The following is a 19,079-nucleotide window of genomic DNA, read 5'->3' on the forward strand; positions in this document are numbered from 1 at the left end:
TCACACTCGATTTGACCCCAACGACATCGCAGCTGCGATGTCGTAGTGTGCAAAGTACCCCTTAGAAAATGGCTTCACAAGCTGAATTTTTTCTATACAAATTTCTGATTTTTTTTTTTCACCACCTAAATGAAACAAAAACTATGCAAGTTTGGTATTGCCGTAGGCGGACTGACCAAAAGAGTCATAAAAAAAACAAACAAAAAGCAATTGCTGAATTGCACTTTTTTGGTGTCATTCAAAAGTACAACTCGTTCCGCAAAAAACAAGCCCTCACATGGTGGTGTCGACAAAAAAAAATAGTTATGGCTCTTGGAATAAGAGAAGGAAAGAACAAAAGTGCAAAATCTAACAATCACCTGTTCCTTAAGTAGTTAAAGTTATCTTTTTAGCATGTTAGAATAAGTTTTCACATTGACGATACTTGCCCACGATGACTTTTTATTGCGTTTTTTTGACGCTGCATATTTTCACTGTGTCACAATGGCAGTGTTTTACAGTTCAAGCAAAGTGGATGGGATTTAGAGAAATCTCATGCCCACTGTCCTTTTTAATATTGTGTAAATTCACCTGCGGTGTGTTTTGTCCTATCAGCAACATCAGTTTCTCTTGTGTCTACGCTAAGTTTTCTGTGCGGAATTTCCCCATAAATTTGCATTAGATGCGAAAAAAAGGTGATTTAAGAGGGCTTCTGCGGCGTAAACGTATCAAAAACACATTTAATCCACACCTGACAATATCAATACCAGCAAGAAACAAAAATAAAGCTGCTTTATTTAAAGCAAGACAGACAAATAATGAAGCGGATCCACCCGTACATGTTAGCCCCACATGTCTGCTGTTCAAATAGTAGACATATGTGGAGATCACCGCAGAAGCCGACGGTGATTAGCGAGACAAGACCGATGACGTATCAGTACATCTTCGGTCATGAAGGGGTTAAAGGTACATTAGGATCGACCAAAATACCTTTCGCAGTTGGTAGATTCATTATTTTCTGTGTTTAACACTGTAGGAAATGGAATTCTAATTCCGTGAAAGGGAGGGCCAATTCCAAGGTAACATAGCAAGCAATATTGAGCAAATATCTTGAGCAATACGAACCGACAGCTTCGATGTATGGCAGTGTAATAGATCTAGTATCCTCTCATGGGCAGCTGATATATAGTATCAATGGCAATCGGGCAAACCCACTACTCTGGCTTCTTTTGGGTGGGTTAAAATGTTACATAGAACCATCAAAAACTTTTGTTGCAATTAGTCAACAGTCGCAAAAATCATCTTGTAAAAAACACACTCATTAACTATTTAAGGCCCTGTGCGCACATTGCGTTTTTTGCCGCGGATTTGCCACGGTTTTTGCTGCAGAAAAGGTGCGTTTTTTGTTCATAATGTTCATACAGTCCTTCCCCAGCAAAATCTATGAAAAATCAAAAATGCTGAGTACACACTGCGGTTTTTTCCCTACAGGTTTTGCTGCGGAATTTCTGCAGCAAAAAGAAGCAGCATGTCACTTCTTTTCCGCAGGTACCTGCAGTTTTGCCATTGATAAATGGTTAAAAACTGCAGGGACAAAATCGCGGAAAATCCACACCAAACTGCGGTAAAACGGCATGCGGATTTTGGGTGCGTTTTTTTGGCGCAGGTGGAATTCTGCCAGAGGGTGCGGATTTTGCCTAAGAAACACATTTTCACAGTGCGCACAGACCCTGAGATTTGAGAAGAATTAAACATGAAGTGACAAGGAGGGAATTATCCCCAATGCTCTCATACTCCACAATTGCAACCTCCTTGGAGTGCCCAGAAGTACAAGGTGTTCGGTTAGTAAGGCTGAAACCCGATCACCACTGAAGTAGACACAGAAATTGAAACGTCAATACTTGAAGACAGATTTTTTAAAGGTTTTATGGACTAATGAGATAAGAGTGACTCTTGATGGCCCAGATGAATGGGCCCATATCAGGATCAGTAACCGGCATAGATCTCCACTCCACTCAAGACACTGGTACATGTGGGTTACTGTTATGGGCTGGAATTTTTAACTGCGCGCATCAAGGATTTGCCAATTTCTAAGCCGGGAACGGCAGTCACGTGATCATAATTGTACATTGTGCTTGTTTCTGGCAAGAATCAGTCTAGTGGGCCAGGCTTCGCTCAACTCAAATGTTTTGAGCAAAGCCATGCCCACTGGATGCCCATGCCTACTAGTCAGACGCGCCCACTAAATACACTTGTATAGAGCGAGGCCACACCCACTTGTCAGGTTCTGGCCAGGAACATGCTTAGCGCACAATTGCGGTCATGTGACCGCCAGTACCAGGTCAGAAAGCAGTGTGACCTGGGAGGATTCATAAGTTTGCAGTCACAAAAAGTGACTACAAACATATGACTTTAGACTGGACAAGCCCTTTAACCCCTTAACGACCTTGGACGTACTGAGTACGTCATGGTCACATGGTGCTAAACGACCCATGACGTACTCAGTACGTCCTGGCGAAATCGCGGTCCCGGAGCCCCGGGGAGTGAAATTTGTTTACCTAAACGGTGGATTCGGGAAGGAGGGGACCTCTGCCTGACCTCAGGAGGGGTGGTGCCTCCTCCCCGAACCTACAGAGGCTGTGATTGGCTGACGAACGCCGCTCAGCCAATTACAGTCACTGTAATGTGTCAGCCATTGAAAATGGCTAACACATTGCAATCCAGCCATAATCAGTGCTGCTGTAGCACTGATGACTGGCTGGAGCTGGGTGAACTTTGTTTCACCCGCCCCCAGCTCTGATTGGAGAGACCGGCCTTGTGACCGATCTCTCCCAATCACTGTGGATCTTGTGCCGTCACCGCTACCCTCAGCTTCACTCCGTCCGTGAAAGCTGATGAGAGCGGTCGCTGCAGGTGCCCATCGGTAAGTTATAGCACCCCCCCCCCCGCCGAGATCCCCCGCCGCTCCCCGCCGAGATCCCCCGCCGCTCCCCGCCGAGATCCCCCGCCGCTCCCCGCCGAGATCCCCCGCCGCTCCCCGCCGAGATCCCCCGCCGCTCCCCGCCGAGATCCCCCGCCGCTCCCCGCCGAGATCCCCCGCCGAGATCCACCGCCGCTCCCCGCCGAGATCCACCGCCGCTCCCCGCCGAGATCCACCGCCGCTCCCCGCCCAGATCCACCGCCGCTCCCCGCCCAGATCCACCGCCGCTCCCCGCCCAGATCCACCGCCGCTCCCCGCCCAGATCCACCGCCGCTCCCCGCCCAGATCCACCGCCGCTCCCCGCCGAGATCCACCGCCGCTCCCCGCCGAGATCCCCCGCCGCTCCCCGCCGAGATCCCCCGCCGCTCCCCGCCGAGATCCCCCGCCGCTCCCCCGCCGAGATCCACCGCCGCTCCCCGCCGAGATCCACCGCCGCTCCCCGCCCAGATCCACCGCCGCTCCCCGCCCAGATCCACCGCCGCTCCCCGCCCAGATCCACCGCCGCTCCCCGCCCAGATCCACCGCCGCTCCCCGCCCAGATCCACCGCCGCTCCCCGCCGAGATCCACCGCCGCTCCCCGCCGAGATCCACCGCCGCTCCCCGCCCAGATCCACCGCCGCTCCCCGCCCAGATCCACCGCCGCTCCCCGCCGAGATCCCCCGCCGCTCCCCGCCGAGATCCCCCGCCGCTCCCCGCCGAGATCCACCGCCGCTCCCCGCCGAGATCCACCGCCGCTCCCCGCCGAGATCCACCGCCGCTCCCCGCCGAGATCCACCGCCGCTCCCCGCCGAGATCCACCGCCGCTCCCCGCCGAGATCCACCGCCGCTCCCCGCCGAGATCCACCGCCGCTCCCCGCCGAGATCCACCGCTGCTGTCCCTGCCCGCCACGCCGCTGTTCCCGCCGCTGTCCCTGCCCGCCGATCCACCTCTGCTGCCCGCCACGCCGCTGTCCCTGGTCGCCACCGTCCCCTTTCAGTCGCCGCTGCACCCGATCGGCCGCCCGCCTCCATCGGCTGCCACTGCACCTAATCGGCTCCCCCCCCTCCATGTGCTGCCTCCCCCCCCTCCATGTGCTGCCTCCCCCCCTCCATGTGCTGCCTCCCCTCCCCCCCTCCATGTGCTGCCTCCCCCCCTCCATGTGCTGCCTCCCCCCCCTCCATGTGCTGCCTCCCCCCCTCCATGTGCTGCCTCCCCTCCCCCCCTCCATGTGCTGCCTCCCCTCCCCCCTCCATGTGCTGCCTCCCCCCCTCCCCTCCCCACCTCCATGTGCTGCCTCCCCCCCTCCATGTGCTGCCTCCCCCCCTCCATGTGCTGCCTCCCCCCCTCCATGTGCTGCCTCCCCCCCTCCATGTGCTGCCTCCCCTCCCCCCCTCCATGTGCTGCCTCCCCTCCCCCCCTCCATGTGCTGCCTCCCCCCCTCCATGTGCTGCCTTCCCCCCCTCCATGTGCTGCCTTCCCCCCCCTCCATGTGCTGCCTTCCCCCCCCTCCATGTGCTGCCTTCCCTCCCCTCCATGTGCTGCCTGCCCCCCCCCCATGTGCTGCCTCCCCCCCATGTGCTGCCTCCCCCCTCCCTCCATGTGCTGCCTCCCCCCCCATGTGCTGCCTCCCCCCCATGTGCTGCCTCCCCCCCATGTGCTGCCTCCCCCCTCCCTCCATGTGCTGCCTCCCCTCCATGTGCTGCCTCCCCTCCATGTGCTGCCTCCCCCCCCATGTGCTGCCTCCCCCCCCCATGTGCTGCCTCCCCCCCCCATGTGCTGCCTCCCCCCCCATGTGCTGCCTCCCCCCCCATGTGCTGCCTCCCCCCCCCATGTGCTGCCTCCCCCCCCATGTGCTGCCTCCCCCCCCATGTGCTGCCTACCCCCCCATGTGCTGCCTCCCCACCCCATGTGCTGCCTCCCCCCCCCATGTGCTGCCTCCCCCCCCCATGTGCTGCCTCCCCCCTCCCTCCATGTGCTGCCTCCCCCCCATGTGCTGCCTCCCCCCCCATGTGCTGCCTCCCCCCCCATGTGCTGCCTCCCCCCCCATGTGCTGCCTCCCCCCTCCCTCCATGTGCTGCCTCCCCCCCTCCCATCAGACTCTGCCCCCCTCCCTGATCTGCTGCCTGCTCTCTCCCATCCTTTTCACCCTCCTTCATCTGCTGCCTCTTCTGTCTGCTGTGATTCTGCTGCCTAGATCCATCCTGTAAGGTAGGTATCCCCATCTCACCCCCCCATCCTCTGCCGCTCCTCCATCCGCTGCGCCATTTCCCATCATCCATCCGCTGCGCCCTTTCCCATCCTCTGCCGCTCCTCCACCCGCTGCGCACTTTCCCATCTTCCATCCGCTGCGCCCTTTCTCATCTGCCGCCCCGCCCTCTCGCATCGCATTATCCAGCGCAGTTGCTCACTTCCAGACTGCAGTGGATGATGCGATACGAGACTCGTGCATTGCTCTCACGTTTGGCACTGGTCTTAGTGGCAGGCGCTCTTTTTTTTTTTTTTTTTTACTGATGTCTGTATTTTTTATTTCGCCAAACTAATTTTTTTTGTATGGGGGGGGGCTAGTTTCCAAAATGGGATCACATGTGGGGGAGCTCCATTGTTTAGGCACTTCAGGGGGGTCTCCAAATGAAACATGGCGTCTGCTAATAATTCCAATCAATTTTACTGTGAAATGGCGCTCCTTCTCTTCTGAGCCCCGCCGTACGCCCAAACAATTGATTTCCACCACATATGAGGTATCGTCGTACTCAGGAGAAATTGCACAATACATTTTATGGTGCATTTTTTCCTGATACCCTTGTGGAAAAAAAAGCTACCTGTTTGAAAAAACAATTTTGTGGTAAAAAAAAGAATAAAATATTTTCACGGCTGAACATTACAAACGTTTGTGAAGCCTCCAGGGGTTCAAAGTGCTCACTAAACAGCTAGATAAATTCCATGAGGGGTCTAGTTTCCAAAATGGGGTCAATTGTGGGGGAGCTCCATTGTTTAGGCACTTCAGGGGGGTCTCCAAATGAAACATGGCGTCCGCTAATAATTCCAACCAATTTTGCTGTGAAATGGCGCTCCTTGCCTTCCGAGTCCTGCCGTGCGCCCAAACATTTGATTTCCACCACATATGGGGTATCTGCGTACTCAGGAGAAAATGCACCATAAATTTTATGGTGCATTTTTTCCTGATACCCTTGTGATAAAAAAAGCTACCTGGTTGAACCAACAGTTTTGTGGTAAAAAAATTTTTTTTTCTTTTCACGGCTCAACGTTATAAACTTCTGTGAAGCCCCCAGGGGTTCAAAGTGCACATCAAACATCTAGAAAAAATATTTGAGGGCTCTAGTTTCCAAAATGGGGTCATTTGTGGGGGAGCTCCATTGTTTAGGCACCTCAGGGGGTCTTCAAACCCGACATGGCGTCCGCTAATGAGTGCAGCTAATTTTGCACTCAAAAATTCAAATTGCGCTCCTTGCCTTCCGAGTCCTGCCGTGCGCCCAAACATTTGATTTCCACCACATATGGAGTATCTGCGTACTCAGGAGAAAATGCACGATACATTTTATGATGCATTTTTCCTGATACCCTTGTGAAAATACTAATTTTTATGGCTAAAGTAACATTTTTGTGTTAAAAAAGTAAAATTTTCATTTTTTCGTCTACATTGCTTTGGTTGCTGTGAAGCTCCTAAAGGGTTAATAAACTTCTTGGATGTGGTTTTGAGCAGAGTGAGGGGTGCAGATTTTAGAATTGGGTCACTTTTGGGTATTTTCTGTCGCCTAGGTTTCTCAAATCACTCCAAATGTGATGTGGTACCTAAAAAATTTTTTTTTGTAAATTTTGTTGGAAAAATGAGAAATTGGTGATGAACTTTGAACCCTTCTAACTTCCTAACGGAAATTTTTTTTTTTTCAAAAATTGCGCTGGTGTAAAGTAGACATGTGGGAAATGTTATTTAGTAACTTTTTTGTGTGACATTTCTCTCAGATTTATGGGCATAAAATTTCAAATTTTGAAAATTGCAAAATTTTCAAAATTTTCGCTAAATTTCCGAAATTTTCACAAATAAACGCAAAACATATCGGCCTAAATTTACCACTGACATGAAGTACAATATGTCACGAAAAAACAATGTCAGAATCGCCAGGATCCGTTGAAGTGTTCCAGAGTTATAACCTGTCAAAGTGACACTGGTCAAAATTGCAAAAAATGGCCGGGTCTTTAAGGTGAAAACAGGCTGGGGGCTGAAGGGGTTAAAGAAGAGCTAGTTGGAGCAAGGTAGTGTCACAGAGAAATAAAAATCTGCATCAATATAGTCCTCTATAGTCATGAATTTTGGCTATCCCCCCACCACTACCAGTGATTGTCCACTTTCTCTTCTTAGGGGAGATTCCTCACAACCTGACCAGCGCTTTTATTCATAAAATGGCTGTCATTGAGGAACATGTGACTGCACAATCAGTCTCCTCTAATAGAAAAGCAGCTTTCCCATGTCAGCCATTTTACAACTGGAGAAGGCTGATGGATTGGTCTAGTCACAGGCTCCTCCATTAGTAGCCATTTTATGAACAGAAGTGCAATTCAGTTTGTGATGAAAGATGTATTGAAGAGACAGTGGAGACCCCTTTAACCACAAAATTATGATAGAATATAGATACATCAAAAGGCAATGGACCTCATTTAAAATTTTAACCAAATATACAGTATGACCCTATTGCCCATAGCAAACAACCCGCATTTAGTTTTTATTTTACTAGAGTTGTTAAAAACAAAACTACAGACCTGATTTTACGTGACTGGTAACAAGACCAGTTTTTCTGCAGAATTTGAAAAATTGGACTTCATGGTGCTCAATTTTGTATCCCTCTTTTTACCTTGTGGCATGTATACATCATGCTTGTCATGTAACTATCATTTGGGAAAGTAGCGGCTCAATGGAAAAACTCTTCAAGATAGAGATGTTGGGAAGTTGAGAGACAGTTGAAGATGTGTGAATTCTGTGATGTCTAATAAGATATGATCTCTGGATAAAACATTTTCCACATTCCGAGCATGAAAATGGTTTTTCTCCTGTATGAGTTCTTTGATGCATCTCAAGTTGAGATTTGCGTGTAAAACATTTTCCACATTCTGAACATGAAAACGGCTTCACTCCTGTATGAATTTTATGATGTTCAACAAGCCCTGATTTCATAGTAAAACTTTTCCCACATTCTGAACAAGAATACGGTTTTTCCCCTGTGTGAAATTTTTGATGTTTCACAAGAATTGATTTCCGGGCAAAGCATTTCCCACATTCTGAACATAAAAATGGCCGCTCAACTAGGTCATTTCTCAGATGAATTTCACCCTTCCCAATTTTTGAGGACTTCCCATCTGGGTGAATTTTCTGATGTCTGACAAGATCAGATTTTTGGATAAAAAATTTCCCACATTCTGAACATAAAAAAGGCTTCTCCCCTGTGTGACTTCTCTGGTGTATTTCAAGCTGACATTTACGTGTAAAGCTTTTTCCACATTCTAAACATGAAAATGGTTTCTCACCAGTGTGAATTTTGTGATGTTGAACAAGAGATTTTTTCTGAGTAAAACACCTACCACATTCTGAACATGAAAATGGCTTTTCCCCTGTGTGAATTCTTTGATGTCTCTCTAAATGATCTTTTAGCAAAAAACGTTTCCCACATTCTAAACATGAAAATGGCTTTTCCCCAGTATGAATTTTCTCATGTTTAACGAGATATGCTTTCTGAGTAAACCCTTTCCCACATTCTGAACATGAAAATGGTCTATCCTCATTGTGAATTCCATGATGTCTCTCAGGGTGGACACAAGCATTACCTTTTTCACATTCCAAACATGAAACTGACTTCTCCAATGTATGAATTTTTTGATGTTTAACAAGACCAGATTTCTGTGAAAAACATTTCCCACATTCTGAACATGGAAAAGGCCTCTCCCCTGTGTGAGTCCGATGATGTTTCACAAGACCTGATTTCTTAGAAAAACATTTCCCACATTCCATACATGGATATGGTCTTTCTCCTGTGTGAGTTCTCTGGTGGTCAACAAGAACTGACTTCTTTGCAAAACATTTCCCACACTCTAAACACAAATATGGTTTCTCTCCTGTGTGAATTCTTTGATGTTTAGCAAACATTAATTTCTTGGTAAAATATTTTCCACATTCTGAACACGTAAATTGATTCTGCTCTGAGTGAAGTCTTAAATGTTTAACAAGAATAGATTTTTTGACAAACGATTTACCACATTCTGAACACGAGTATGGTTTCTCCCTCATGTGAAATCTCTGATGTTCTACCAAATATGATTTATAAGAAAAAGATTTACCACATTCGCCACATGTAAAAGGCCTTTCACCTGTATGAATTCGCTGATGTCTATAAAGAATAGCCCTGTGGGTAAAATATTTTCCACATGTGGAACATGAAAAAGGCTTTTCCCCCGTGTGAAATACTTGATGTTCCACAAGATGTGACTTCTGAGTAAAAGTTTTGTTGCACTTGTCACATGAAAACGGCTTCTCTCCTGTGTGTGTTCTCTTGTGTCTAACAAGATTGGACTTCTGGGTAAAAACTTTTCCACAATCAGAACATGAAAACAGTTTACTATTTATAGGTCCTGAACACTGTGCAACATTAGATGAATGAATAAATGAACTGTCCTCTTGAAAGCAGTACTCTGAAAACTCTTCTGCATTGAAAAACTCTGGGTGTACACTTGGGACCACATATAATTCTTCTGGAAAATGTTGTTTAATATGATCTTCAATTTCAAACTCTTGAGATAAAACAAGATGCTCGTCTGATAACTTGTGGTCAACTGCTAAAATAAAAATAGGAAAAAAAAGGATTTTAGAATTTTTTTTTTTAGCTATGCAAATATATTGTATACTATATTACTTAGACATATACTGTAGAATATAAATATATATATATGACAAAAAAAAATAAAGAAAGAAGAAACACAGCACTCAGTTGATGTAGAAAAGAAAGTTCAGTCACACATGACCTGGAATATTGTTACTGTACTGTTAAATAAATAATTAAAAAAACAAAACTGGAGTGCATTCACCCCCAATTTTGATACCCAGCGACGATAAAGCTGACAGCTGGGAGCTGATATTCTCAGGCTGGGGAGACTCATGCTTATTGGGCCTCCCTGCCTAAAAATAGCAGCCTGCATCCGCCCAGGATTGTTGCATCCATTAGATGCGATAATCCCGGTACTTTACCTGGCTCATCCCGATTGCCCTGGTGCGGTGGCAAATCGGGGTAATAAGGGGTTAATAACAGCTCACAGTTCCTACTAAGCCCAACATTAGTAATGGGAGGCATCTATGGGACTACCTCCAATACGAATCTGTAAGTGAAAAGAAAAACACAAACCCCCGAAAAAATTCTTTATTTTAAATAAAGTACAAAAACAAGAAACCCTCTTTCACCCTTTTATTAATCCCAAAAGAACCCAGATCTGACATAATCCACACAAGGTCGCTGCCTGAAGCTCACAGCGGGTAGTCATATTCTACATATTCTAAGCTCCAGTGCTGTCACTTCAGATGTAGCAGAGCTGGAATCATCGTGCGACCTCATATGGATTACTTTGGATCTCGCTGTTTTGGGGGTTAATAAAGGGGTGAAAGAGGGTGGTTTTTTTGTATGTTATTTCAAATAAAAGATTTTTTTGGTGTTTGTATTTATTTCTTTTCACTTACCAAATAGTAATGGGGTGGATCTCAGACAACTCCCGTTACTAATCTAGGGCTTAGTGGCAGAGTTGTTATTAACCCCCTATTACTCAGATTGCCACCGCACCAGGGTAATTGGGATGAGCAGGGTAAAGTTTCAGGATTGTCGTGTCTAATAAACATGGGCTGCTATTTTTAGGGTGGGGGGCCCAATAACAATGGGCCTCCTCAGCCTGAGAATACCAGCTCCCAGCTGTCAGCTTTATCATGGTGGGGTATCAAAATGGGGAAAAGGGTGCATATTTTTTTTTTTTTTATAATTTATTTAAATAATAATTTAAAAAAAAGCAGCTGGAGCTGCAGCCTGTAACTGTATGCTTTATCATGGCTGGGTATCATATTATGGGGGGACCCCAAGTCAATTTTATTTATTTTTACATTAACCTAGACACAGCACCTCTGATTGAAAGCAGTCAGACACGCTGTCACACAGTGTGGGGGCGTTGTCTGACTACAACCAAACAGAGACCTAGGGACTGCCAGTGGGCGGGGGAAGCAGTGCATATGTATGAAAATAATGAGCGGCCCCGGAAGTAGGATGAGTGGCCCCGAAAGCTGTGTACAGTCGAACGGAGACCAGTAAGTATAAGGCGTTTGTTTTATTCTTATTTTCTTAGATTTTTTTTTTTTTAATCTCCTGGGTGGCTGGACCCAGCTCATTACCCGGAGTTCCCTGAGAACTCCAGGCCCCTGCGGTTGGTGCTCGGGTTCTTTTGAACCCGCACAGATCTGAACTTTTACAGTCCAGGTATGCCCATCACTAGTCCCTAAGCATCACCAAGCCAATGCCATGCTTCTTGTTAAGAAGGTTGTTCTTTTCAGTGTATGCTTTATTCTTCCTCCTTCAAACATTCCACTGATCCAATATCCCAAGAAGTTCTGGTATTGTATAATCGATCTACAGAACATAATCTCAAAACGTCTATGGCTTACTTACTGTATATTTCTAGCATTCTGGAGCAGATTTTTCTTGTGATTTTGGGTCAGTAGACGTGAACATCGTGGAATTTGGGGATGGAGACTTTCACCATTTATGTGCTTTCTTGTGCAAACAAACCCCACTACCAGTCCCACCAAACCTTTTGAAGTCTCTTGAGGGTTTTTGACCACTTGCCTCATCAGAAATCTGGTAGCAAACAGTGATAGCATCCTCTTTCTGCTAACAGGTTTAATAAGAGAGAAGCATTATATAGAGCAAGAGAGCCTGATTCCAGGGATGTATTACTTATTAGGTTGTGTGCAGTCATTTCAATAAAATCAGTGTTTTATCACCAGGAGGTTATCACTGCCTGGTGATCATGTGCAGGCCAGTCTAGCTAATGTGTATTCCTGTCCCCACCACTGATTGGCAGCTTGCTGACAATTCACAGTGTATACAGGACCACTGCTACATCTATAGCATGGAAACAGGTATTTATCAAAACTACAATAAGCAGTCCAGTAAATGATACATAATCTGAATCAGGGTCTCTGCTCCTACATTATGCTGCTGTCAGATTAGATATCAAAAACCTGCTGATAGATTCCCTTTAAGTTTGAACTTGTGAACTATACATCCAATTATGCCTCTACGAACATTCAATGTGTTTGTTATTTTTTTTACATCCTTTTACTTATTTGTACAAGGCAATGATCACTTCATTTACAGATATGTACCACTCTCTTCAAACATTACTAATAACTCATAATATGAAAAGGTAAAGAGTATTTCAATAACAAAAATACAACAAATAAACTGTAAATATTTCTTCAGTAAAACTTACAAAAATTTGCAAAGTGTGATAATTCAATGGAAAACTGCAATTTAATAATAATAATAATAATAATAATTTTATTCATTTATATAGCGCTATTAATTCCACAGCGCTTTACATACATTGGCAACACTGTCCCCATTGGGGCTCACAATCTAGAGTCCCTATCTGTATGTCTTTGGACTGAGGTGATATTTACAGTGAATGAAATAACTATTGAACACATCACCAATTTTCAAATTAATTATATTACTAAAGGTGCTATTGACATGAATTTGTCACCAGATGTCAGTTACAGCCCATCCAATTCACAGAGGCAAAAAAATCAAACCATAGATGTCCATAAATTTAGTGATGTGAAAAAATGAGAAATGACATGTTAAAAAGTATAGAACACATGAAGAAAGGGAAATGAAAAAAGCCCTGGAAAGTCATGACACCAGCTGAAATCTATCAGAAATTAGAAAGCAATCATGGCACTTAGTGAAAAATAATATCAGCTGGCTCAACTGATGGAGTATAAATCTAATATATAAAGCTGAATGTGTGTGTATGTGTGTGTGTGTGTGTGTGTGTGTGTGTGTGTGTCTGTGTGTGTGTGTGTCTGTGTGTGTGTGTGTGTGTGTCCGGGATTGGTATCTGCACCGTCGCAGCTACAGCCACAAAATTTTGCACACTCACACTTCTGGACCCCGAGAGCGTCATAGGCTATGTTTTGAGGGGAAATTTTAAAGGGAACCTGTCATCAGAAATTTGGCTTTCAACCTAAAAGTTTCCCCCTCTGCAGCTCGTGGGCTGCATTCTAGTAAGGTTTCTATACTTTTTGTGCCCCCTTTTAAACCAAAATAAATACTTTATAAACTTGTACCTTTCGGTTTGAAAATCTTGTAAATCATCCATGGGGGCGGGCCGTCTGGTGTCCGTTGCTGTCCCTTACGCCGTCCCCCATGTTCCAAATCATCCCTCATAACGCCGCCCACTGCGCCCGAGGTCCCGTGCACGCCGGGACACCTAGTGACGTGGTCGCAAGCATGAGAGTATGGGCGGCGCTGTGATTGCATCGCAAGTGCCCGCCCATACTCTCGTGCCCGCCCTTTCCCCACTGCCTCCAGCGTTCTGCGCCGGCCCGACGTCACCTCCTTCCCATCGTACCCTGCAGCAGGAAATAGATGGGAGGAGCGGAGCAGGCCACTACAGGAGAAGCGGAGAGGATCTGAGCGATGTACAGAGGGGAGAGCGCGCCAACGAGAGTATGGGCGCGCACTTGCGATGCAATCACAGCGCCGCCCATACTCTCGTGTGTGCGACCACGTCACTAGGTGTCCTGGCGTGCACGGGACCTCGGGCTCAGTGGGCGGCGTTATGAGGGATGATTTGGAGCATGGGGACGGCGTAACATACAGCAACGGACGCCACACGGCCCGCCCCCATGGACGATTTACAAGATTTTCAAACCGAAAGGTACAGTTTTATAAAGTATTTATTTTGGTTTAAAAGGGGGCACAAAAAGTATAGAAACCTTACTAGAATGCAGCCCACGAGCTGCAGAGGGGGAAACTTTTAGGTTGAAAGCCAAATTTCTGATGACAGGTTCCCTTTAACCCCACGCTTTACAGTTATTCGCCAAAAAACCTGCCTCCATTAAAGAGAATGGAGCTGGGTGCAACAGTGCAGCCAGAACTTCAGAAGAATGCGCAGCCACGCCCTTATATGGAATGTTGGCGTGTCACAATGCAGCCAGGGAAAGAGACAGACACAGACAGGGTAAGAAACAGACACAGACAAAGAGACAGACTGACAGGGAAAGAGACGGAAAGAGAGAGACAGGTTAATATACAGACACAGACAAAGAGACAGACACAGGGAAACGGACAGACAGGGAAAGAGAGGGAAAGAGACAGACAGGGACAGAGAAAGACAGGGAAAGTGACAGAGATAGATAGACAAGGAAAGAGATAGACAGGGAAAGAGATTGAGACAGATGGAGAAAGAGACAGAGACAGTCAGAGACAGACAGGGAAAGAGACAGACAGACAAAGATAGAGAGAGAGAGACAGAGAGATATATACAGAGGGCGAGACAGACAGAGAATGGGAGAGAAACGGAGAGACAGTTACTATCCCGGGCGTTAATATATTCTATTTATACATTCTATCCCGGGAATGTTAATACATTCTATTTTGTTAACAGCAGTTATTAACCTGGGCGAAGCCGGGTAGTACAGCTAGTAGATATCTAATTACCAAGGAGCCACATGAAACATCTCATGATGGGTAAAACCAGTGAGCTGTCTCAAGACTTTTGCAACCTTATTGTTGCAAAACATACTGATGGCATTGGTTACAAAAGAATTTCTAAACTACTGAATGTTCCAGTGAGCATTGTTGGGACCATAATCTTGAAGTGGAAAGAACATCATTTAACCGTAAACAGCCATGACCAGGTGTTCCCTGCAAAATTTCAGACAGATAAGTGAAAAAAAATTATCAAGAGACTCCAGGAGCCAAGAACCACCCGCAGAGAGCTACAGAAAGACATGGAGTCAGCAGGTACAATTTTTTCAAAGAACACAATAAATAATGCACTCAGCCTCCATTGCCTGTATGCAACATCACCATGCAAGACTCCATTGCTGAACAAAAAGCATGTTCAAGTTTAAAGTTTGCTCATCAACATTTAGACAAGCCTGTGAAATATTGGGAGAATATAGTCTGGTCAGATGAGAACAAAATTGCACTCTTTGGATTCCATAACACACCAGGTTTTGAGGCCAAAATATGCTGCACATCACCCCAAAAGCCATATCAACAGTGATGCTTGGAGCTGGGAACATAATTGTGTGGGGCTGTTTTTTATCATACGGCACTGGCAAACTTCATATATTTGAAGGAAGGATGAATGGATAAATGTATAGAGCCCTTCGTGATAAAAATCTGCTGCCATAAACCAGAGTAATGAAGATAGCAAGAGGGTGGACATTTTAGGAATACAATGATCCCAAACACACAGGCAAGAAAACTCTCATTTGGTTTTAGAGAAAGGAAATAAAGCTGCTAGGATGTCCCAGCCAATCACCTGACCTGAAGCTCAGAGCTCAAAGAAGGAGCCCAAAAAACTTTCAGGATTTGAAGGGTGTTTGTATGAAAAATGGGCAAAAATCACACCTGAGCAATGCATCCCACGAATTTCTCTACTCTGGAGTCTTGAAGCTGACACCACCAACAAAATTATTTTGTACAAAGTATTAAATAAATTTCAGTAAGTGTGTTCAATACTTTTTTCCGGTGTCTTTTCTCATAATTACACCAATAAATGTATGGACAACTATGGTTTGATTTCTTTGCCTGTGTGGACTGGATGGGTTGTTACCGACATCTTGCTAGAAGTGCTCGTTAATAGCACCTTTAGAAATGTATTCATTTCTTTCACGCACTATACATGCTGCAGATTTGGAGCAGAGAGTCCTGCGACTGTACTATTGATCTGAATGGGACGTGCAAAGAAATGAACTTGCTGCAGAAACTATCACCCTCCCATCAGTAAAATAAATTTCAACAAAAAAGAAGGTTAATTGGAACACTGACTAATGGTTCTCAATTAGTTGTAAACTTCTTTCACGTGAGTATGTTTCACTGGTGTTAAACTAAAGGAAATAGAATATATTTAATACATCTAAATACTTCACACAAACTACCTCACAATCTATGCTGCTGAGAAAAGTCTTTAAACATGTAAAGGTCCAGTCACACTAAGCAACTTACCAGCGATCCCAACAACGATAGGGATCGCTGGTAAGTTGCTAGGAGGTTGCTGGTGAGATGTCACACTGCGACGCTCCAGCGATCCCACCAGCAACCTGACCTGGCAGGGATCGCTGGAGCGTGGCTACACGAGTTGCTGGTGAGCTCACCAGCAACCAGTGACCAGCCCCCAGCGCCGCGTGGAAGATGCTGCGCTTGGTAACTAAGGTAAATATCGGGTAACCAACCCGATATTTACCTTGGTTACCAGTGCACGCAGCTACACGTGCAGAGAGCAGGTAGCAGCGCACACTGAGCGCTGGCTCCCTGCTCTCCTAGTTACAGCACACATCGGGTTAATTACCCGATGTGTGCTGCAGCTAAATGTGCACAGAGCAGGGAGCAGCGCACACCGCTTAGCGCTGGCTCCTTGCTCTCCTAGTTACAGCACACATCGGGTTAATTACCCGATGTGTGCTGCAGCTAAATGTGCACAGAGCAGGGAGCAGCGCACACCGCTTAGCGCTGGCTCCTTGCTCTCCTAGTTACAGCACACATCGGGTTAATTACCCGATGTGTGCTGCAGCTAAATGTTCACAGAGCAGGGAGCAGCGCACAATGCTTAGCGCTGGCTACCTGCTCTCCTAGCTACAGCACACATCGGGTTAATTAACCCGATGTGTCCTGCAGCTACATGTGCACAGAGCAGGAGCCGGCACTGACAGTGAGAGCGGCGGAGGCTGGTAACAAAGGTAAATATCGGGTAACCAAGGACAGGGCTTCTTGGTTACCCGATGTTTACATTGGTTACCAGCCTCCGCAGAAGCCGGCTCCTGCTGCCTGCACATTTAGTTGTTGCTGTCTCGCTGTCACACACAGCGATCTGTGCTTCACAGCGGGACAGCAACAACTAAAAAATGGCCCAGGACATTCAGCAACAACCAACGACCTCACAGCAGGGGCCAGGTTGTTGCTGGATGTCACACACAGCAACATCGCTAGCAACGTCACAAAAGTTGTTCGTTAGCAGCGATGTTGCTAGCGATGTTGCTTAGTGTGACGGGGCCTTAAGCCTAACTGAAAGAAACCTTGTGTTTATAAAAAATGTTATCAGTTTGACAAAAAAAAAAAGCCTTTGCTGCCAATGTAAGGCAAGTAAATGTCATATATAGTCTTAGGGTTGCTGAAAAACCTTTTATACATCCAATTAAAATAGAGAAGCCCCATCTCAATAAGAATTTCTATTACCTTTCATCATGAGGTCCACAGAAATTGCCCTCTTCTAATGTCTGACCGAACAAAAGGATTCTTAACCTCTTTACGACTAAGGACATATATATACGTCCTAAGTCACCTTCCTCCCTTTACCGGGAGCCTGCATTCATCCTCACACATGTCTGCTGATCTGATCAGCAGACATGTGCAGCTAACAAGAGCGGGTGGATCAAAGATCCACTCACGCCTCTTAACCGCTTGGATCACGCTGTCAAACTCTGACAGCTCAATCTAATGCGCTCTGGTGGGGATCGCGCTGTTCCCCACCACCATCGGCGGCCCTGTAACGCGATCACAGACAGAGGAGAGTCAGCCTGTCGCTATCATAGAAATAAATCCAAATCTCCAAAGTCCAAAATTCATGTTCATTCCAATTAATTTAAAGCAGAGGAGACACCAGCCACCAGACAAACTACTGCTAGGCACAAACACCAGCTCATTTCGACTTATGAAGTCTTATTCATGGTATGTCACTGTCATGACTCACTTCCTATGAATTCCGGCAGAGCGCCAACATTCACAGGAGATCAGCATTTCTGCTGATCAGAGGGATTCTGAAGCATAGCTTTGATCAGCAATTGCAGCTTTCAAGTCTCCGATAGAGACTAGTAAAATCAATAAAAAAAAAAAAACGTAAAAAAATGAGTTTTAAATAATATTAATAAAAACCTAAATATTCAAAGCACCCCCCTTTTGAACCTTTGAAATTAAAATAAAAAAAACCCCAAAACATATATTTGGTATCACCGAGTTCAGAAATGTCTGATCTAGCAAAATATAAAATAAATTAATGTGATTGTTAAAAGGTGTAGTGCAAAGTAAAATTCCAAACGCTAAATTGTTTTTATGCTCGCCGCAACATTGCATTAAAATGCATTAAGAGGCCATTAAAACAACACATCTACCCAAAAAATAGTATAATAAAAAAGAGAATTTTGTTTACTTACCGTAAATTCTTTATCTTATAGTTTCGACATGGGAGACCCAGACCATAGGGTGTATAGCTTCTGCCTCCGGAGGACACACAAAGTACTACACTAAAAAGTGTAGCTCCTCCCTCCGAGCATATACACCCCCTGGATGACCAAATCTAGCCAGTTTAGTGCAAAAGCTGAAGGAGGACATCCACCCACAAGTAGAGATAGAGTAAAACCCGGAATAACCGGAACCTCTGTCTACAACAACAGCCGGTGAAAACACATGGAATGAGAACTGCCAACAGGCAACAGGGAGGGTGCTGGGTCTCCCATGTCGGAACTATAAGAAAAAGAATTTACGGTAAGTAAACAAAATTCTCTTTTTCTTCATCGTTCCTTATGGGAGACCCAGACCATGGGACGTCTCAAAGCAGTCCATGGGTGGGAAATAAACAGAAAACTGAGAAGTAGGCAAAACCTAACTTCACAAATGGGCGACAGCCGCCTGAAGGATGCGTCTGCCCAAGCTCGCATCTGCCGAAGCATGAGCATGCACTTGGTAGTGCTTCGAAAATGTGTGCAGACTAGACCAAGTGGCAGCCTGGTGCCTGAAAGCCCAAGAGGCACCGACAGCTCTGGTCGAGTGCGCCTTAATCCCCGGCGGGGGAGGCACCTGAGAACATTGGTAG

General features: G+C 46.0%; 1 protein-coding gene across 3 annotated transcripts in view; it reads right to left on the reverse strand.

Moving 5' to 3' along the window:
- Positions 1-7,103: 7,103 nt before the first annotated feature.
- The window catches only part of LOC142311209 (uncharacterized), a 62,378-nt gene continuing 50,402 nt past the window's right edge, over positions 7,104-19,079 (reverse strand). For all 3 annotated transcript variants that reach the window (XM_075349408.1, XM_075349406.1, XM_075349407.1), the window contains one exon: positions 7,104-9,779. In XM_075349408.1, coding sequence (XP_075205523.1) covers positions 7,834-9,779 — 1,946 coding nt within the window. In that variant the 3' untranslated portion in view covers positions 7,104-7,833. The remainder of the gene's footprint in view (positions 9,780-19,079) is intronic.

Source organism: Anomaloglossus baeobatrachus, chromosome 5 (assembly GCF_048569485.1).
Source record: "Anomaloglossus baeobatrachus isolate aAnoBae1 chromosome 5, aAnoBae1.hap1, whole genome shotgun sequence".
NCBI lineage: Eukaryota > Metazoa > Chordata > Amphibia > Anura > Aromobatidae > Anomaloglossus > Anomaloglossus baeobatrachus.